This window comes from Mastigoproctus giganteus, chromosome 12 (genome assembly GCF_048544385.1).
Source record: "Mastigoproctus giganteus isolate SK-2022 chromosome 12, ASM4854438v1, whole genome shotgun sequence".
NCBI lineage: Eukaryota > Metazoa > Arthropoda > Arachnida > Uropygi > Thelyphonidae > Mastigoproctus > Mastigoproctus giganteus.
The window spans coordinates 113,057,437-113,080,155 of record NC_143586.1 but is presented as its reverse complement, the minus strand read 5'-3'; the positions used below and the strand labels follow the sequence as shown (position 1 = coordinate 113,080,155).

General features: G+C 38.1%; 1 protein-coding gene and 2 pseudogenes across 4 annotated transcripts in view; 1 reads left to right on the top strand and 2 right to left on the bottom strand.

The window, feature by feature from the left end:
• Positions 1-5,695: 5,695 nt before the first annotated feature.
• On the bottom strand, positions 5,696-6,387 carry LOC150077347 (large ribosomal subunit protein uL10 pseudogene; annotated as a pseudogene).
• Positions 6,388-6,483: 96 nt separating this feature from the next.
• Positions 6,484-8,416, top strand: LOC150077346 (large ribosomal subunit protein uL10 pseudogene; annotated as a pseudogene).
• LOC150077345 (C2 domain-containing protein 5) overlaps positions 8,372-22,719 on the bottom strand; it is a 992,151-nt gene continuing 977,803 nt past the window's right edge. For all 4 annotated transcript variants that reach the window (XM_090386765.1, XM_090386767.1, XM_090386764.1 and 1 more), the window contains one exon: positions 8,372-8,673. In XM_090386765.1, coding sequence (XP_090242891.1) covers positions 8,590-8,673 — 84 coding nt within the window. In that variant the 3' untranslated portion in view covers positions 8,372-8,589. The remainder of the gene's footprint in view (positions 8,674-22,719) is intronic.

Here is a 22,719-nt window from a genome sequence, read left to right as displayed (position 1 = left end):
GGAGTATGCAATTCGGTCTGAAATTAGTCCTGTCCTTTTCCATTGTTTGTAGAGTTTCTGCTTAAGCTTAAAACTTTTGCTAAGCTCAGGGATCCACCATCCTCTTGTACATTCAGAGATCCTTATTTTCTTTGAGGCTCCATAATTAGATATTGTGATGAGCCAGCAAGTTAAAAGATCTAAGGCAAGTTGATTATCACATTGCTGAAGTGTAATCCAAGAAACTGCAGTGGCTGCTTCTAGACATTTACTAATGTTGAGTACTTTTGGGATCATTATTACCTTGGCATGGAGCTGAGTGGAGATGTTGTTTGGAGTCGGAAAGCACAAGTCAATTAAAATTGGTATGTGATCAGATTGAAAGGCTGTTTCTGCTGTAGAATGAAGTTCACAGTTGCTTGATGATAGCACAAGATCAAGATGGATGTCACCTCTGGTCAGGAGATTATTAATTAGATGGATGCCTAATAGGTGAAGATTATTTAGCATTCTGGACTGAAGAAGCACAAGTTGAGGGAAAAGTTGAAGTCTCCAGAGATAAAATATCTTGCCGAGTGACGAAGCCCATGGATGAGCAAATTAATTATCTCATTGATGGTTTCAGCATTGGATCCTGGGGAGGGTGTATACAACTGTAATATCAATGCCAGCAGATTTAAATTGGCATAATGCAATTAGCCCTTCGAACTTAGTGGAATGGCTTTTGTAATTCTTAGTAACAAGCACGTGGTGTTTTATAGAGGAGTCCCCCCCCCCTTCTGTCCTGTCAGGAGCAGAGAATCACATTATAGCCAGCCAACACTGCATATGGAAAATCCTCTTCATTTCAGTCAAGCCAGGTTTCTGTTATGCACAGCACATCAAAATTGTGTCAGAGTAAAAGCTCTCTCCTACAGTTTCAAGCTTATTACGGTTGCTGCGGGCATTCTGATAGAATATAGACTAGCTATTATGTCTGGGGATTTTCCTTAGTACCTGCTGCCTCTGCGGTCTGTTTCTGTTTATTCTGGGGATGTCTCTTTCGGATATCCTAACAGGAATTGTGTATCAGCTTCCATCCACAATTTTAGTACTGACTCAGCTAGTAGGGTTGACTGGACCCTGAATGTGACCGTGGTGTGTTTGCCTCTGTAGCTGAAATCTGGTGAGGGAGAGAATTGAAAGTAGCACCTGACGAGGAGCCCTCAAGGCCAAGTGGATGGTTGACACAAGATTTTGTATTGGGTTATGTTGCAGTCTAATTTGAAAGATGAACAGGAAGGCCATTTTGTGGGTAGTTGGTATAAATCAACAGATATGTTCGAATTATCTTTTATGCCATTTTTAACTTGCTCTGAGGTTGTGTGTGGAGCCAATTGTGAAATGAACAGGCTTCTGTGAGTGGGTTGTCGGTTGATGTGTGCTGCCTTGCCACTAGCCTGGAGCCAAGTAGTTGGGGCTGTCCCAGTAATATGTGATCGTCTCAATCTCTTGTTTCTTCTTGTCTGCAGTGCTGTCCTTGCTGCTTGGGTTTTGCGATTATCTGTTGTTGTTTCCTCTGGATATTGATGTTGAGTTTCTGAAGGGTTTTCCTGATGGTTTCTAATAATAGAATTAGGATGAATGGTAGGTGTCATCATGAATCTATTCAAAGCTTGATTCGGTATGTTGAGGTGTGCGTGTTTGGTTCGCTGCAGAAAGAGCTAGGGGATCTTCACTTGTAACATTACTTCATCAATTGATTCAGTGTTGGGTTCTTTGTCAGTGTGGAAGTCTGATTGTATGCATTTACGTCACCCTTCTTATGTGTCATCCCATTACCCTGATTGACTGGGGTTAATGTTGGGCTGTCACTGTAGCTGAGTGGTAAGGTTTTGTTAATTTCACAGGTGAACGGGAGTCCTACACATTGGCCAGGCTTCAAAGTGACTCAATTCACAGTCATTCTCTTAAGTTCTTCAAGTTGGCTTTTCATATGAGATACTTCTTGCAGGATCTCTATGTTCTATACCTGTAGGAACTGGTTTTCAGTGAAGAGGTCAGCGTTGAATTCAGAAATTTTTTTCATCTTGCCTAACATGATCCTTGCATTATCTGTTTGTAGGGCTGTGATAGTTTTCGTGTGTTCAGTGATGATGTCTCTAAGGCTTCTAATTATTAACTTGTTTATATTTACTTGGATAGTGTTGATCACCGGGCTTTCAGGCATAATAGTTTTTGTGCGGAACCATTACAAGCAATCTTGGTTTTGTTTGCATTAGTTATGAAAAGGTTCAGCAGGCAGTAATGATGTCAGTGAGGGGGATTTATCGAGGTACCTGGGATGCTGCCATCTACTTTCTGTGGTTTTACCATTTCATTTTCTCTGTTGATTTCACTCTTTCTGTTACAAAAATCACATATTCCACTGTTCCACTGTGAAAATCTTCCACTGTTCTTTATTCAGTTTCCATAACACTGTGAGGGTGCACAGTTTACAAAATCTCCCCTTGCACAAAAGACAGCCGATTTAACCACCTTACAAATTGCACAGATGATTTGATTATTTGTCATTTTTACATTAAGTGTTCTATACCTGTTTCTACACTCCCGCTCCTGACCACTCGGCGGTCTCCGTAGCTGAGTGGTCAGGAGCGGGAGTGCAGTAGCACACGCTCTTTGAGTAGACCGGGGTTCAAGCCCCTGACTGCTGAATATAGTCGATCTGCCAACCCGCACTGGACTAGGGTGGCAGATTATGGTCCATTTTCCTCAGCAGTGGGTTGATAATGGCTGCACTTTACCTTTTACCTGTTTCTAGAGCTTTAAGTTCATTCATTTTCAATCACGCTTTTCCCTGAAAAGCGTGATTGAAAATAATTAAACCAAGGGAATGTTCGATAAAGTGAGCTGGAGTCATGGATTAACTTTACTACCTCTAGTGCAAATATATACAACAACATCACACTTTGTGCCCTTAAAAGATGACATCTGCTCTACAACGTAATCAACCTTTGCCCCTGGCAGACATACCCTGGTCCTGTTCCATCTTTCCTTTTTGTATAATATGTTCCCCGTTCCCCTGACAATAGAGTCATCGACAACAACTAGTTACTTTGGGGCCAGCATATTCAGCCTTGGGAGCTGCCGCTGTGTTGCGTGATGTTCAAGTGCAAGGCATTGATGTGGGCAGCTGAGAGCTTATTGGGCTCCTCAATTTAAATTGAGAGTATCCATCCCTATCCTTCAAGCTCTCATATAGGCCCATAACGCTGAGTTGGTGCCTGATTTCCTCACACTCCTTACATTGTGCACACACAAAGATATTCCCCTTGGCAATATCATGTCTCGTTCCTGATTGCTCCACAAGCTTGTGCATTTCAAAAACCAATTCAGAGAACAACTGCCCCCCCCCCCGTACTCCCCTGAGCCACATCACTCCTATTAGTTTGAGCCTTTTGCTGCTCTGGTCTGAGTCATGATTTCTGTTCAATTTCAAAAATTCCAATACAAAATATAACCCTAAACTTATATTCAAATGCAGTTATTTGTTGTTGTTGTTGTTTGGTTTTTTTTTAGGAGCATTAGCAGCTAAGGCCATATTGCTCCGGGAATATGCGGTGGTCATTCCCTGATCTTTCCGCATCCTCCGTATTTGGTGGTCAAGGGCTCGAACCCCGGTCTAATCAAGAAGTGTGTACTACGCACTGCTGCTCCTACCCACCTTGTTGTTGTTATTTGGTTTTTAGGAGCATTAGCAACTAAGGCCATATTGCTCCGGGGATATGTGGTGGTCATTTCTTGACCTTCCGCATCCTCCATACTTGGTATACACGGGCTTGAACCCCAGTCTAATCAAGAAGCGTATGCTATACACTGCTGCTCCTGCCAACCTGGATATGGAGGTGCCCCCAATGCAGTTATAACACTAAATATACACTGTGCTGCCACTTTATTAGGTACATTCTGCTGTGCACACAAATTGTCTATTCCACAATGTTGCAAGTCACATGACCACAGTTGTGGATATAAATGCAGCAGAACAACCTTTCTAGTATCAGTTAAGTGTACAAACCGTAGCAAGAATGGGGAAAAGGAGTGATCTAACAGACTTTGAATGTGGCATGGTAGTAGGTGCAAGACGTGCTGGACAAAGCATCTCTGAAACAGCAGTTCTCCTGAACTTTTTGTGCACCACAGTTTGAAGGGTGTATCGAGAATGGTGCAATGAACAGAAAACATTCTCTCAACAGCACTCCTGTGGAAGAAAATCGCTTGTTAATGAGAGAGGTCAGAGGAGGATGGCTAGAATTGTACAAGCAAACAGACAGGCCACAATGTCGCACATCACGTCAGAATACAACCTTGGTGTGCAGAACAAAATATTGCAATGGACCACTAGTCACACTTTGTTGCGAATGGGCTACAACAGCCGATGGCCACATTGCATACCTTTGTTATTAATGAAGAACAAGGGAGTATGCCTCCTGTGGGCACAGTAACACCAGCATTGGACTATCGAGGATTGGAAAACAGTTGCTTGGTCTGATGAGTCAAAGTTCCTGGTGCATCATGTGGATGGAAGGTTCAGAATTTATTTCGAAAACAACATGACTCCATGGACCTGTCATGTCTGATGACTACTGTGCAAGGTGGTAGGGGCAGTGTTATGGTGTGGGGAATGTTTTTTTGGTAGACGCTGGGTCCATTGATACCCACAGATTCACGTCAGAATGCCACATCGTACCTAAACATTGTTGCTGACCAAGTGCATCTGTCCATGTTGACAGTTTATCCTCAGTCAGGTGGTTACTTCCAGCAGGATAATGAGCCAGTGCACAAAGCCCGAATCATTTGAACATCTTTGGGATGAGCTGGAAAGGGCTGTTCGCTGCAGGCGTACACCTACGTTGAATCTCAAGGAATTGCATGACACACTCATGTCTGGGCTAGCCAGGTGGGTAAATTGCCTGCCTGGCAACCCAAAGGTCGCGGGTTCGAATCCTGCCTCGGGCTTGGATCAGAGTAAAATGCAAAAACTTTGGGAGGTGCATATGGCCACAGAAGCCGATGCACCAACAACTAACAAAAAAAAAAAAAAAAAACCTCATATCTGCATGGTACTCCATTCCTGCACAACGTTTTCAGCATCTTGTCCAATTTATGCCTAGATGAATTCAGGTTGTTTTGAAGGCTAAAGGAGGCTCAACACGTACCTAATAAAGTGGCAGCACAGTGTACTGTATGTATTTCAGCATCGAATATTATCTCTGAGCTACGTTATATGACTTTCTTATCTCCTGTCAAGTTACATATATTAATTTATATTATTTAAAGTTTGTAAAAACTAGGTCGTTATATTTATTTAGTTAAAAAAGTACAATTTAATTGATAATGAAATTTAATAAGATTAGTAAATTTTACTGATTAATTGATACTACTATATTCGCTATCTAGTTTTCAGTTAAACCTTACGCTATCTAGTTCAGTGTATATGTTGTATTGCAGAACGATGGTGACAAGTTACGAATGGTAAATCTACAGACATTTGGTATTATTTACTTTCAAAATCATGCTATCTAAATTCAAAATAAACGACGGAGCTTGACTAGGTCTACAAGCTACTCATAGAAAATAATTTAATTTAACAATTAAGTCAATAAAACGGCTAAATATAATTAAAAACTTAGCGTTCATGGAAGTTGCAAAACTTGTCCAACACGTGGGGTAGATACCCTTAATATGATTGGATAGATTCCATCCACCCCAGGTGTATTTTTTCATAAACTTGTTGCATTTTAAGGCCATAGGTAAATGGCGATACATTCAGCATATTCAATAGAGTTGCTTCAGATGCTCCAACTTTGTCATCCTTCTTGATCAAGTGGATCACATTCAAAATTTCAATTGTCCCCTTAGAAATCTTTGTTGGAATTTGCAAAGCTTGAAAGAAAGAGATTTTCTCTGGGCCTAGTCCAGTATTCTGTGGCTGCAGAATCACATCACACGGGGCAATGGCACCAGCTCTTGCAGGAGCTTTCACCTTGTTATCCATAATTTTATCTCTGATCTCTACAAGATCTTCTTTTGTGAAGACAAATCCTACATTCCCTCTAATGTGGGGTAATAGCTTTTCTAGGGCTGGATTGTATTCCAGATGTCCCCTAACAGCTTTACGTATCATGGTGTTTTTGCCCATAAGCAATATGGCATATTTCCTTAGGGAAAGCCGTATCTGCTGCATCTGACGGGATCCTACATTGTCCACACCAACAATGAAGCATTTTGGATACTCATCCAAAAGTTGGATTAGCTTCATAAAATATTTGCTTTTCCAGGTAGAACGGTCCTCCCTGCCCATCTTGTGGTTCAAGGATTTCTCTTATATTGAGTTTAAGGACTTCCTTACAAACGTCACCACTTGGAAAAAATGAGTTGGTGTGGACAATGTAGGATCCCTGTCAGATGCAGCAGATACGGCTTTCCCTAAGGAAATATGCCATATTGCTTATGGGCAAAAACACCATGATACGTAAAGCTATTAGGGGATATCTGGATCCAGCCCTAGAAAAGCTATTACCCCACATTAGAGGGAATGTACGATTTGTCTTCACAAAAGAAGATCTTGTAGAGATCAGAGATAAAATTATGGATAACAAGGTGAAAGCTCCTGCAAGAGCTGGTGCCATTGCCCCGTGTGATGTGATTCTGCAGCCACAGAATACTGGACTAGGCCCAGAGAAAACCTCTTTCTTTCAAGCTTTGCAAATTCCAACAAAGATTTCTAAGGGGACAATTGAAATTTTGAATGAGATCCATTTGATCAAGAAGGATGACAAAGTTGGAGCATCTGAAGTCTTTTTTCATGTTCAGCTTCAACAATTTCTTTTCCACTTTTCTTTCAGTTATCACAAAGTCATTTAAATCCCCATTAGAGTCTGATAAATATCTGGCATCCCCCTCCTCTAAAGAATTCCTCATTTGTGAATATAGATGCAAAATACATATTCGATTTGTCAGCAACCTGAGCAGGTTCAACAACAGTTTAATCAATTTACATCAAGTGGCCTAATGTGATGCAACCTTTTCCTTCTACTGTTAATATAAGCACAGAAGTCTTTGCTGCTTTTCTATGTATCCTTTGCCAGATACTTCTCATAATCTGCCTTTTGAGTTAATAATCTAATTTTGGAGTAAATACTCTTTATTTATATACTTAAGAGTAAAATACAGTAAAAACATAGTATGAAACATTTTTAAAATAAAAGAGGCACACGAACAAGCAACTATGAAATATAACAATCTTTAAGGTTTCTGTAATAGAGAAATGAAACATGATGGAATTATAAGCAAGATATAACTAAATTTATTTTATTTTATTGTACCATGCCTATCTTGTTTACTGCAGCTTTCAGTGACAACACATGATTTTTAAATTATTTTTTACAGATCAACCTTATTTAAATTTTTTATAAAATATAGAGACAAAGGGAGATAAATGCAAGAAATAAAAAAGCATGTCTTTTACACTGTACTGCATTTATTAATTTTGAAAGAATATTTTGTAAAGCACCAGCAAAAGAACACACAATGCTGCTGAGAATACCTTGTCTGCTCTGCTAATTAGTGCATTCAAGGGGAAAATTTATAAAACAAATTCTTATACAAGTTCATCGGAGGGTTTAATATGCCTCCCCCATTTTTTTCAAATAAATAGTTAATCCACATAGCATTGATCAGTAATTCTCCAAGCAATTTTATGTCATTACTTCTCTCCAGATTGACATTCAATTTGCACTTTTTGAATATTTCTTAAAGTAGCTAGCAGTAGAGATTTATATTTTTTGTTTCGAAAGAAAAAAAAAAAAATTTTCTCACAAAATAATTTAAACATTTCTGTTGAAACACTTCTGTATTTAGTAATTTAAATAGGGATCAATGGTCGAGGGTATTTAGGTAATTTATTTAAAAGTTCAGTTCTTCAGGTCTCAACCTGATATGCATTTTGTGATTTGGATTACCAGAGCATAGGGTCACACCCTCTCATCCAAGCACTATGTCACAGTTCAAGATTTATTGCAGGTTCTGTGTCCATTGCTTCTCTCACAAGACTTTGGAGCTGCTGTTTAGAAGCAGCCTCCAGCAGACAAATGTTTCTTTATACAAGTTTTGGCAAGTTCAATTTTTTTTTTGCATTTAATTTTATTAGTTGTTATTTAAGTTGGCTTTGAATCTTCTGGTGGTGGTTTTCATTTTAAGTTATCTCATGAATTTCACACTCTTCAAATATAGCAGACCAGATAAGATAACTTCAGCAAGCATTTTTGTCTTTTTGTTAGTGTTTTCTGAAATATTTTTTTAAAATTAATCAATGCAGTTCAGTATAAAAATGTACATTAAAATTTTTATTTTGTTATAGGCAGAAGTTGATAAAAATATATCCATTACTTATAGATAAAAGAGATCAAAATAAGTTGCACTTCTTCAATGAAAAATACTGTATTATTTGTCTCAAAGCATCACCTACCACTACAAAATGATCTTTTATGGTCAGACTTTAAGTATGAAACAAATATTGCAATAACTTAGGTGATGAAATCACTTTTTCTTCAGTACTTTAAAATGCATTCTCTATATTGGTTCAGCTTCAAGTACTTGACTGTTATGATACTGGATAAATACAGCATCTCCAGCTACATTAATTAAACACTGTCCCTGATAAATAAAAAGTAATTGTCAGAAATTTAATACAGGCTTTTTTTTTTTTAATTAAATACATTTATATAGTGAAAAAAATAATGTTATTAAGCATTTTTATCTCACTGTACATATTAGTTCCCAAAATTTTCAGCATAAATTTGGTGTCTGTGTGTATTCTTTTACTCAGACCACACACATAAGGGGACACAAATTCAAACTGAGGAAGGACAGTTGCAGAATAGATGTGCAGAAGTTTGACTTTAGCCAGTAGGTGGTTGATTGCTGGAATAAACTTCCATCTGTTGTGTGGAAGTTAGTACGTGTATTAGCATTTTAGCATTAGTTGAGGCATATGATGCAAGAAAATCAGCTTATACATCATCAACCAAAAAACAACCCCCCCCATTTCACCCATCTGGTCACTCCAAATGTTTGTCAGCCTTAAATTTATTTAAGCTATCAACTTCCACAACAACAGATGGAAGTTTGTTCCAGCAATCAACTACCCTCTGGCTAAAGGCAAATTTCCACACATCTGTTTAAAAAACTGTCTTTCCTGAATTTGAATTTATACAATCTCAGGTTCTTAATCTGAACAAGCAGAAGTATCCCATCAACAATGAGCTTGTTCAAACCATTCAAGGCCTTATACACCTCAATCAGATCACCTCGAAGGTGCCTAGTCTACAGATGCTGCAACTTGCAAAACTTAAGTCTTTCTTCATAAGAGCACTCTATTGTTCCTCTCACCAATCTTGTTGCCCTTCTCTGTCCTCGTTCTAGCAACTCTACATCCTTCCTTCCTAAAATGAGGCCTCCAGACCTGTATGCAGTACTCAAGGTGTGGCCTGACCATTACCATATACAAAGGGATAATCACCTCCTTGTCTCTGCTAGCAAAACTCCTATATATCATTGACAAAACTCCATGACCTGTTCTGGCAGCTCAGAGAACTTCATATCTGACTGCACAATTACCCCCAAGGTCTTTTTCATTCTCCACCTCCCTGAGTGTAGTACCACACAGTTCATACTTTTCTCTTGGATTACTGCTACCCATATGCAGTACTTTGCATTTGTCAATGTTAAACTTCAGTTGCCACTTCTCAAGATCCTGTTGAAGTAGCATACTGTCTTTACTGTCATTAACAACCTTACCAACCTTTGTATCATCTGCAAACTTGGACATTAAGCCTGATATATACCTTCATCCATATCACTGATGAATACACAAAACAACAATGGGAACAGCACTGAAACCTGGGGGGATTCCACTAATAACATTAGTCCATGTAGAGCAGTTGATAGCTTAAATAAATTCAAAGAAGAACTGGGCAAGCTGTTGGAGGGAATGAATAGTTGAAACGGGAAGTGTGGTTTTTTTTTTTTTTTTTTGCTATGCTGTATAAGCTTGCTTTCTTGCATTATTTGCCACTATACATGGTGAGCGAAAAGTTACACAGCCCAAACTAGAAAATTTTTCTTTAGTTATTAGGAACCCATAAAACATGCTAAAAGGTTTCTAGCCTTATAACAGAAACAAATGAAGCAATCTGGAAATGAATGAACTTGTATTCAGCATAGTCACCTCTGTGGTTACATCTACATACTAGATGCAATGTTTCCTCATCTTTTCTAGACTGTTTACATAGACCTATTTTGATCCTCTAACTTCTCCTTGACCGCATGAATAACAGCATTATTTGTCCAAACTGTTGCCCTTTAAAATGCTTTTTTAGTGAATGAAACAGGCAGTAATCCAAAAAGGTCAAATCTGGAGAACAAGGTGGGTGTAACTGTCTCCAAGGTTACCAAAGCCTTGTGACATGCCTTTCCACATGACATTTGACCTTTATTTGCTCGTGAAGTTTTGGTACCAAAGTAAAAAAAAAAATATATGGATATCATCACCTTTGCAGTTGATGGCATTTACTGCTATTTCTTGTAGTGAGAAAATCTTTCAATAATGCAACTCGATGGACTAGTGCTTGGTGTCTCTGGATCAGAGCACACTCAATCCATGGTTACCAGCTGGCTGATAACATGTTTGAATTATAAGTAATTGTTATGTCCTTGAACAATTCACCCTTTCCTGGTCTTTAGATATTTTAGCACCCATTTCGTGTAATTTTTTTTTTTTTTTTTTTTGCACTCAATTCTTTGTGGGCAATAGATGGATTCATTCACAGGATATATTTAGTATTTTTGTTATTTATGTGTTCTACTCTGATGTAAAAATAAAGTCATAAGTAGCATTATTTTTTTTTGTGGTTGATAGCATGAGATATCCAGACGTGAGTTCATCTTTGGTGGCTTTACAACCCCCTTTTAAATTAAGCAACACCCAGTTTTAAACGGTACCATATGACAAACAATTACCGTGTAACCTCCTCGTGAATTTGCTTTCTTGCCAGTGCTTTAAAAAAAAATATAAATAAATAAAATAATAATAATACTAAATAAATAAAACAAAAAGTTATTTCATTAATGCATACCTCTTTTCTTTTGAAAAATACTGGTTTTGGTGGACATGACTTTTTTAAATAAAAAAAAAATAAAAGAAATATACATAAATATATATGTATAAGATATTATTCCGAAAACTGGGTTATATACCTACATGATAATATAACATGATAATATTAAATTTGTAATTTAATATTATCATGTTTACTTTATTTTAAAATACTGGTAAGTAACAAACTTTAATATATTCCCTGATCAAAAAATTTGGTGAATAATCTTTTTTTTTTTAAAAAAAGATCATTCACCAGATGTGAATGAAAATGTCATTTTTTTAAATAAAAAACTCTCTTTTTTTTTCCCCTTATGATTCCCGAATGCAAAGCAGTAGAAGAGTGGGAGCAGGGCTCAGAGTGACACCTTTTGAGCATGCAACAAGTTTTAACTTGTTTTATATGTCAGTCTGATAGAAAGCTGCTCTGAGTGCATACTTCTTTTCTCACTTGTCACATGTACGTTCTGAAAATGCTGAAATTTGAACAATGTGAGAACATTAAAATTTGGGGTAAACTTGCAAAGTCAGCCATGGAGATACATGAAATGCTGGTTATGATTTGCAGATGATGCTATGATGGAAAAAAAAAAAAAACGTTTAGGTGGTTTTAAAGGTTTTATGAGGGAAATTTTTTTACTTGAAGATGAAGAAAGTAGCAGTGGTCCACGAACATCCAAAAATGACCAAAATCAGTGAAGTTTGCAATATCATTTGTTCAGATTGACATATCCTTCAAGAAAATGATCAGGAAGCATCAACAGTCAGAACTAAACTAAATGAAAATCTGCCCTGGTTTAGGCTATTTTGACTGAGGAATCTGTACCCTGAGGCAAGTGAGCACGGTTTGTTCCATGCATTCTCACTCAAAATCTAAGACAGCAACAATTCCTCATTGTTGTTTGAGCCAACTGTGTTGGATTCTGCATTTTTAACAAAATTATAACAGGTGGCAAGTCTTGGGTGTATGGATATGATCTAGAGATCAAGGTTCAACTTTTCCAATGGAAAACGTCGTTACAGCCAAAAGAGGCACAGCAGTCAAAATTATGTACGGGTCATCCAGATTGCATTTTTTTGACGATGAAGTTTTTTTTTTTTTTTATGAGAACCCCAAACACGAGAGGTATTATAACCTATAGTACTTAGTACCGTGCTTGGGTTGGAGGTTGAGAAGACGAAAGAAGATGTTTGTTGACATTGGACTTGAACTTCTGTAGATTGTAATTTTCAGGAAATACGTATGAAGGAAGGTTGTTCCAGAAAACGGCAGTTGAATGAATAAATGAGGAAGATGAAAAGTTGGTTCTGTGGGTTTGAAGTTGGACAGTAAATGGATGTTGGCTGGTGGCGGCACATATTCGGACTGTTTTGAAAGAGAGAGCGGGAATTATAGATGCCAATTCAGAAGAACAGTGCCCATGGAAGTATCTGTAGAAGAGGCATGCAGCAGAAACAATGCGTCTATGAGAAAGTGAGTGGAGAGACTCTGTTAGAGATGAATCATTAATTAACCTAACTGCCCTCTTCTGAATGGAATCAAGAAGCCTGAGAGACGTTTTGGGGGCACCACCCCCAGATGTGGGAACAATATTCCATGGCAGGGCGGATTTGCGATTTATACAGAGTGAGCAGCTGTTTGGGAGAAAAGTAACACCGAGAGCGAAAGAGAAAAACCAAGTTTTTTAGATGCAGAGGTAGCAATATTTGTAATGTGCTTGTGCCAAGAGAGATTAGAAGTCAGGGTAATCCCCAAAAGAGATATATCATTTTGCCTAGAAATCGGAGTGTCACTAAAGATAAGCATAGGAGCAGAAGAATCCTTTTTGCGAGATATAAGACAAGATTGAGTTTTAGAAGGGTTGAAATCAACTAAGTTGTCTTTGCCCCACTGGAGAATTACCTGAAGATCGGCATTTAAGGAATTGGTAGCAGATTTTCGAGAACTTGAAGCTGATTGAGCTGGACAAGGTTTCTGAAAATGGAAAGTTGAATGCAATGTGCTATCATCGGCAAAACTATGGATAGGATTTCCAGTCAATGGAAGAAGGTCATTGATATACAAGAGGAAAAGAGTGGGGGAAAGAACTGAACCTTGGGGGACACCGGCATTAGTGGAGAAGTTAGAAGACAGAGAGCCATCTACCATCACCCTCAGTGAGCGATCAGAGAGAAAACTGGATAACCAATTACTAAAAATAGTTGGCAAACCATAAGATGGAAGCTTGTTTAGAAGACCTTTATGCCAAACACGATCAAAAGCCTTTGGGATGTCAAGAGCAACTACTTGTGTTTCACCGAACCTTTCCATTGAATTAGTCCATAAATGGGTAACATAAGCCAGAATATCACCAGTGGATCGACACTGACGGAATCCATACTGGCGATCGTTGATCAGACGGAAGGTTTCTAGGTAGTTTAAGAGTTGGCGGTTAATTGATTTCTCCATTACTTTAGAAAGAGTAGAAGTAATTGCAATGGGACGATAATTGGATGGGAGGGATTTGTCACCCTTTTTAGGAACTGGCTGGATATGAGCAAATTTCCAAGCAGAAGGAAAAACACCTTTGGAATAAGAAAGTGAAAAAAGGCGGCAAAGAATAGGAGTAAGTTCAGGAGCACAGGTTTTGAGAACAAGTGGAGAAATACCATCAGGACCTGGAGCTTTCTTACCATCAAGATTCATCAAAATCCTTCTGATATCCTTTTGACGGAAGACCACAGGAGGCATTGAATGGAGCGTGTTAGGAATGGTGGGAAGTGTTTTACCAAGATCATTAATACATGAGTTCGAAGAAAAATGGGATGCTAGCAGGTCAGCTTTATCCTTGGCTGAAGTGACAACAGAACCATCTGGTTTGGATAGAGGTGGGAGCAGAGATGGGCAAAAGTTGCGGCCAATAGCTTTGGCAAGAGACCAGAATGCTCGGCTACCATTAGGGCAAGAAGCAAGTTTTCTACTCTTAGCCTGTTCAAACTCTAGTTTGGACTGATTAATAACTGCTTTACAATTGTTGCAAACTTTGGTGTAGGCAGAAAATGAAACTGAAGAATTGGAAACAAGCCAATTACGATATGCAACGTTCTTCTCTTGGACAGCCTTAGCACATTTATTGGAAAACCAAGGTTTAGATAAAGGACGAGATTTTAAAGTGGAGTGTGGGATAAAGGATTCCATTCCTGCAAGAATAATTTCACTGACACGATCTGAGCAAACGTTGACATCAGAAGTTTTGAAACAGTAATCAGACCAAGGAAAAGAAGAAAAGAAGTCTCGCAGGTCATCCCATTTTGCATTCTTGTAATGCCAAACAATATGAGGTTGGGAATAGCCATGAGATAAAGGTTCCATTGGAGAAGAGACAATCACCAAGTTGTGATCTGAAGTGCCTAAAGGACCTCTCACTTCAACCTTGTACTTAGAAGGGTTGTTTGTGAGAAAAAGATCAAGCGTATTGGCTGTATGATTAGGATTGTCTGGTATTCTTGTAGGTAAATGAACAATGTGTGCTAGGTCATTAGTAATTGCAAAAGCCTCAGCATCTCGACCTGCTGGGTCGGTGTGACTAGAAAACGGATGCCAGCTGGAGTTGTGAACATTAAAATCACCAAGGAAAATTACCTCACTGTTAGGAAAGTTGGACTGGAGAAAGTCAAGTTGCAAAGAGAGGAAGTCAAAGAGCTCCAAGTGATTAGTGGAGTTGGGAGAACGGTAGAGACAACAGACGAATTTTACACAATGAGGCAGAGAGATTTTAAGCCAGAGAAGATCAAAGAGAGGAGATTCCAAATTGCCAAGTCTCTGACAGGGAATAAGTAATGGTGTTATTAGAATTCATTCCACAAGGTCACTGTTAATGAAGCCTACCACTATGCACAGTGTCATATGCCACTTGGCAATTTATTGGCTGAAAAAACCATTCCTGATATACCTCACCCACCTTATTCTTCTGATCTGGAACCATTTGGCTGTTTCCAAAATTAAAACAAGACAAAAGAAAAACAATATGAGTTGATTCAGAAATTCAATCAAACATGATGAATCATCTAAAAGCATTTACAAAGAAAGCATGTGGTTGCAGAAGCAGATTATATCAAAGAATATTAACAAAACATTTATCGGTAAATAAAATTAATTTTTTTTGAACATTGATTTCACTGATTGCCAAATACATGGTTTGGATATCAAACCATTTATTAGGCAAGAAGGGCTGAGACAAATTATCTCTCTCTTTTTTTTTTTTTCAGTACAGTAAACCCCCGCTATTCGCGGTATCTCTATTTGCGGTTTCGCGTATTCGCGGTCGATTATTTAATATAATCGAAACCTAAAAAAATATGAATTTTAAAGCGCCGTGAACATTTTCCGCCATAAAAAAACATGAGCGTGGCTAAAATTATTTTTCCCAGTCAAAACAGTGCTCAGTGGGTGGGGGGGGGTGACAAAATTGCGGGCGTGGATGTTTTTTGCTAATCCTTGTTCAGTATGCGTTATGCACTTATCATGGAAAGTTTCATCGTTTGTTTTTAATTTATATGCTTATAAATTGAATAAATTTATCAATTTATAAATTGATATGCGTACAAAAGTGATAAATCTACCGTTTTCAGTGTAAAACAGAATTTTTCGAGTGTTTTAACGAAAGAAAGTGACTTTATTGTGGACAAATTCTTTCTAACCCGTACAAAAATATGGCTACAAATAACAAGAGAAATGTGAAAAGATCAAAGGTGATGACATTAGCGAATAAAATTGAGTTATCAGACAAAATTTCTAATGGTGAAAGTGTCTTCTCAGTGGCAAAACATTATAAAATCAACGTCAATGGTACGATCAATCAAGAAATCAGAAGGAAAAATCTGCCGTAGTGTCCGTGAAAACGCACCGCTAATTGCTTCAAAAATTTGCTCTGTAACTCGTGATGTTAAATTAGAAAAAATGGAAAAGGCTTTAAATCTGTGGATAGAAGACCGAACTCAAAATGAAATTCTGTTAAGTTCACTCATCATTCGTGAAAAGGCAAAACTCCTTTATCAACACTTTAGCGAAACAGGTGATAGCACTGACGTGATAAGTTTTTTAGTTAGCAAAGGCGCTGGTTTGAAAGATTTATTTGAAATTTCTAATAAATATTACATTTAATATTTAATTGTTTCATATTTTCACTTCGATGCCATATGCTTGCATTTCAATATGTACTGTCTATGTACATAGTCATATTAAGAAGGTACATATAATACATACATAGACAAAATTTTAGACTAGTTTTTCTTATATATTTCATACTTTGGAATGGAACCTCTTTATAACTATGGGAGCCATAACTCAGTATTCGCGTTTTCAGTATTCACGGTATTTCCCAGGAACGTAACCCCCCCCGAATAGCGGGGGGTTACTGTACTTCTTCATCTTGGATTTCTCTGTTGTATCAACGGTTATCGTCGACCTAACTATTTTTTTCTTTTTTTTTTTTTTAAATTTAATTTTCTTTCTCTCCATCAGTCTCTGTTCTTTAATTTTCTTTTTTCCATAGCTGCCTTCACTCCCGCCATCCATGTGCTTCTAGTTTTTCCTCTCCTTTTCCTTCTATGTAGTGTCCATTCCATTGCTTTTTTAGGTAACATGTTCATACCATTCTAATCTTTTTTGTTCTATTTTGTCGATGATGTTTATTTGATCATCCATTACTTTTCTTATGTCTTCATTCCTAACTCTTTCTAGTTTAAATCTTCTCCCAAAATCAATCTCGACAGCTCGCAATTTCTTCCTTTGCCTTTCCTTTATAGTTCAAATCTCAGATCCATATAGTAAGATACTCTGAAAAATTGCATTATATAGTAATCGTTTGGTTTTTGGGAGAATGTTATTGTTCCATAATATTGGATTCAACATTCCCAAGACTTTTCTTCCCTCATTAATTCTCCTTGTAATCTCATGTTTAGATGAACCATCCATCTGCACATAGCTCCTAAATATTTAAACTGCTACACATTCTTTATCTCTGCTCCATTTACCCTCAAAATGTACTCTGTTGAATTCATATATTCCATCTTATTAAAATTTATTGTCAAACCCCATTCTTTATATTTTTTCAATAACTTTCTGCACATATAGTCAGCATCCTGCACAATTAATACCTGGTCATCCGCAAACAAAAGGTGTGAAAGGTAGATGTTTTGAGCTACACATAATCCCACTGGTCTGCATCTTTGGGACCAAGCCTCCAGATTCACTTCCAGGTACAACTTGAATAATGTGGGAGATAAACAGCACCCCTGTAGCAAGCCTTTTGATGTTTTGAATTTCCTTGATATTTCTGACCCAATTTTAATGCAGCCAGTGTTATTTTTGTATATTTTTCTAATTATTAGCATTAGCATTAGCATTAGCATTAGTAGAGGCATACGATGCAAGAAAGCAAGCTTATTCAGCATCAGCCAAAAAAAAAAAAAAAAAAAAAAAACCCACTCCCATTTCACCCCTCCGTTCGTTCGAAATACCTGTCCAGTTGAGCTTTAAATTTGTTTAGGCTATCAACTTCAACAACAAGTGATGGAAGTCGGTTCCACCAACCAACCACCCGCTGGCCAAAGGCAAATTTCCGCACATCTATCCGACATCCGTCCTTCCTCAATTTGAATTTATGCCCTCTGAGGTGATTATTCTGAGAAAGATGAAGAATCCCATTGCATTGAGCATGCTCAAACCATTCAAGGCCTTATACACCTCTATCAGATCACCTCGCCGGTGCCTAGTCTCCAGACTCTGTAATTTGCAAAACTTAAGCCTTTCTTCGTAAGAGCAACCCTTTGTTCCATTTACTAATCTTGTTGCCCTTCTCTGTACCCGTTCCAGCAGCTCTACATCCTTCTTGAAATGAGGCCTCCAGACCTGTATACAGTACTCAAGATGTGGCCTAACCATTGCCTTATACAAGGGAATAATCACCTCCTTATCCCTGCTAGAAAAATTCCTGTATATCATTGACAAGACACCATGAGCTACTCTTGCAGCTCGTCTGCACTGCTCAGAGAACTTCATATCTCCCTGCACAATTACCCCCAGGTCCTTTTCATTCTCCACCACTGTCAGTGCAGTACCGCAGAGTTGATACGTTGCTCTGGGGTTACTGTTTCCCATATGTAGTACTTTACATTTGTCAATGTTAAACTTCATTTGCCACCTCTCAGCCCATCTGTTCAACCTTTCCAGATCCTGTTGCAGCAGCATAGCGTCAGTAGTGTCCTTAACGACCCTGCCAACCTTTGTATCATCTGCAAACTTGGACATTAAACTTGATATCCCATCATCAATATCATTCATAAACACCGAAAACAACAACGGACCCAACACTGAACCTTGAGGAACTCCACTAATAACATTAGTCCACGTTGAGCAGTGTCCATTGATTACCACTCTCTGTCTTCTGCCACTCAACCATCCCCTTATCCATAGTAGCAATTTGCCTCCAATGCCACACTGCTCCAATTTGTGCAGCAGTCTTCCATGTGCAACAGTATCAAAAGCCTTTCTAAGATCCAAATTATGTCAATCAATGGTTGTTGTATTGATATTTTTTCCATGGCACTCCAAGCATCTTTCTTGGGACACTGTCATAAGCTTTCTCCAAGTCAATAAACACTAGTCCTATATCTTGTCCAGTAGCATGGCATTTTTCCAGAATCTGCTTGACCGTGAATAATTGGTCAATACAGGACCGTCCAGCTGTAAACCCATACTGCTCTTCCAAAATCCTTATTTCTTTCTCTAGTTTAGTTTTCAGTATCCCACTAAAAAGCTTTGCAATTGGGTTTAAAACACAGATTCCTTTGTAGTTTGAGCAATTTCTTCTATCCCCTTTTTTAAACACAGAAGTGATGCATCCTAGTGTCATCTCTGATGGCATTTCTTCTCCTTTATATCTTTTGTTAAATAGTCTCAGGAGCGGAGAGATGATTTTTCCCCCTCTGTAATTTAGCAGCTCCATGTTCATTCCAGATCCAGGTGCCTTTCCATTTTTGCCTTCTATTTCCACTTCCTCAAAGCTAATCCTTACTTCTCCTGTCCAGGAAGTTTCAACTTCGTTAACCCTAAATTCCTCTCTGTTTTCACTCAGTAGTTCTCCATAATATCTATACCATTCTTCTAATTTTATTACACCCAAATTAGTCTTTTGTTTATATGTTTACTTCTTCATATTAATGTTTTATAAAGATTTTAAATTAAAACACATTTGTTGTTGTTGTTGTTGTTTTGGGTTTTTTGGCACAAGGGCCTCCTGGGCCATATCGTGCCTTTTCATTATTAACTTATGACTGAGTTATTAATATAATTGTTGACAGAGGCCATTATATACATTTATGCTCTTCAAGTATCTAAACAGTGCTTCAAAATTTGCATTATTTCCCAGTATGTGTAGTAAATTTAAAGGTTCCAGCAGATTGGATGCAGAATAAAAAGTGGATTTCCAGTTACTTGAATAATTAGGGCATTCTATTAGAATATGTTTGATTGTTAGCTGAGTCTGACAGAATGAACATTGAGGTGGGTTTTCTCCCATAAGCAAGAACAAATGAGTTGTATATGAGTGTCCAATACAGAGTCTTGCCAAGATCACTTCTTCACGTCTGCTTTTCCTGAAACTAGAATTCCACAACTGAGTTCTTTTTTAATCTGAAACAGTTTATTATTCACTTGTGTTTGCTACAGATTAGTCCATTGAAGCCTACATGCTGTTTTAATAGTGGATTTATAATCAATGTGTGGGACTTTCAGATGATAGAGTGATCTATTTGTAGGATGTTTAGCAGCACGATCTGCACTTTCATTACCTGGGATGCCGACATGCCCAGGGATCCAGCAGAAGGTAACCAACTGTTTGGATGTTTGATATTGGCATAATTGAGACCGTATCTGTTTCAGAATGGGATGTTGGGAAGAAGTAGTAGATTGAATGGCAGTGACGGCACTTAAGGAGTCGGTGTATATAAGAGCTTTTTTGATTTGCTGTTTGGTTATATTATCTAGAGCTAGTTTTATTGCATACAGTTCTGCGGTATAGATACTGCATTCTGTAAGAAGAGACACAGCTATTGAAAAAGCAGAAGAGATTGCTGCAGCACCTACAGCTTAATCTGTTTTGGAGCCGTCTGTATATATGTGAAATTTCTCTGCGTTTTTTAAGGCGGGGGCTTTATGCAGCTGCTGGAAGTTGTTGTTTGGCAGGGAGCCTTTTCTCCATCTCAGAAAGAAATTATCACAGAGATGTGAGTAATGAGACCAGGGATGTTCAGGAGGAGCTACATCTTCAAGGATATGCTGGAAGTTAATATTCCAACTGAGCATCAGTTCTTGCAATCTAATACCCGCAGGGCAGTTTTCATTAGGTTTATTATGATATAGCATTTCGTACTGAGGGTTAAACAGGTATTCTCAGCAAGGATGAGATGGAATACTTTTTATTTTTGCAGCATAGCTACATAGTAAGGATTTTCGTCTAAGGTGTAATGGCGGTTCATTTGCGTCAATATACAGGCTATGGACTGGAGACGTCCTGAAGGCACCTGTGGCTATCCTTAGGGCACTATGTTGAACAGTATTTAGACATAGCAAGGAATTGTTTCTTGCAGAGTCGTAGACAGGTGACCCGTAATCTAAGCGGGACCGGATAAAACTTTTATAAAGATGTGTGAGGGAGTGTCTATCAGCACCCCAGGAGTTAGATGACACAGCTCTTAAGATGTTTAATTTCTTTTGACAGGCCGTTCTAAGGTAGGCTACGTGATTGGAAAAATTAAGTTTACTGTCTGGATATAAACCCAATAAACGAAAATTGTTGGTAAGAGGAATCCGATTGTTCTTTAAATATATTTCAGGATCTGGATGTAATTTTCGTATTTTACAGAAATGAATTGCAGTCAATTTATTTTCTGCTAATAAATAGCTATTCCGTTGCGCCCACAATTCTATTCTGGCTATGGACATTTGAAGTTGCCTTTCAATGGAAATCATGGTTTGTGACTGGCAAGAGATAATCAGGTCATTGGCAAACATGTATGATTCAACTGTTTTTGGTATGTATTGTGTTATATTTGTAATTCTTATTGTGAATAGTGTTGCACTCAGGATGGAACCCTGCGGTACACCCTCCTCTTGTTCAAATGATTTGGATATAGCGTTCCTATATCTGACCTGAAAAGTTCTGTAGTGTAGGAAATTTTGTATAAATTGTGGTAACTGCCCCCTCAGACCGAATGAACGAAGATCCTGAAGGATACCATATCGCCAAGTGGTATCAAACACTTTCTCAATATCGAGATTGACCATAACCAGATGTTGTCTCTTGATGAAAGCATTGCGTATATTTGTTTCTGCTTTAATCATCACATCTAAGGTTGAGTGGTTTTTCCGAAAACCATACTGATTTCGGTTTAGCAGATTGTTTGTTTCTAGAAGCCATGTTAACCGCTCGTGCACCATTTTTTCTAAGACTTTGCCTAAACAGCTAGTCAGCGATATCAGCCTGTAATTATTCGGTATGGTATGATCCTTACCTGGCTTCGGAAAGGCCAGTACAATTGAGTGACGCCATGAGTGTGGATAAGTATTTTCTTAATAAATTCGATTGTAGAATCTCAATAGGGAACTTATTGCTTTATTATTTAACTTTTTTAACATTATATAGCATACTCCGTCCGCGCCGGCAGCAGTACTTGATGTTTTGTTTAGAGACTCAAAAAAGTTCCTTTAACGTGAATGGCTGATTGTACGGTTGAGATGCCTTAGTATAAAAATTTATTTTATGTTGTTCTGCAGATGCCTTAATTTTTTGGAAGGTTTGACTGTATGTGGACACTGCTGGTATACTGGCAAAAGACTCAGCTAATGCGTTTGCTATTTCTTTTGGATCAGACAATTCTTGCCCTTTCCATTTCAGGATTGAGGCTGGGGACTGCACAAATTTACCGTTAAGTGCTTGAATTCTCTTCTAGACAAGTCTGCTGTCCGTATCCTTGTTTATGGTGGAAGCAAAACCTATCCAGGCATCTTTCTTTGCTTTTCTTCTTTTTTGGCGGAAATTGGCCTTGAGTTTTTTAAAGTTAATAAAATTAGCAGTTGTAGGAAATTTTCTAAACAGATTCCAAGCTCGATTTTTTGTCTGTTTAGCATCTGTGTATTCCTGATTCCACCAGTAATGTCTTTGTCTGCGTTTCCCAGGTAAAGATTTTGGTATTGCAGAATTTGCAGCTTGTAATATCTGATTTGTTATATGATCGTTGACACTATCTATGGGCTGAGACTGGACTATCTCATCATCAAACTGGATTAGGGAGGAAAATTTATGCCAGTTTGCCCTATAGAATTTCCACGTGGATCACTGCAATGGAGACAAGTTTACTTGTGTTTGAATATTGCAAAGAATCGGTAAGTGATCACTGTTTGCGGGTTGTCGAGAACTGACCACCCCATACTGGCATAAATGGAGGGAGAGCAGATTGAAAGGTCTATTGCAGTCATGGATCCTGTAGTAAAATGGACATATGTG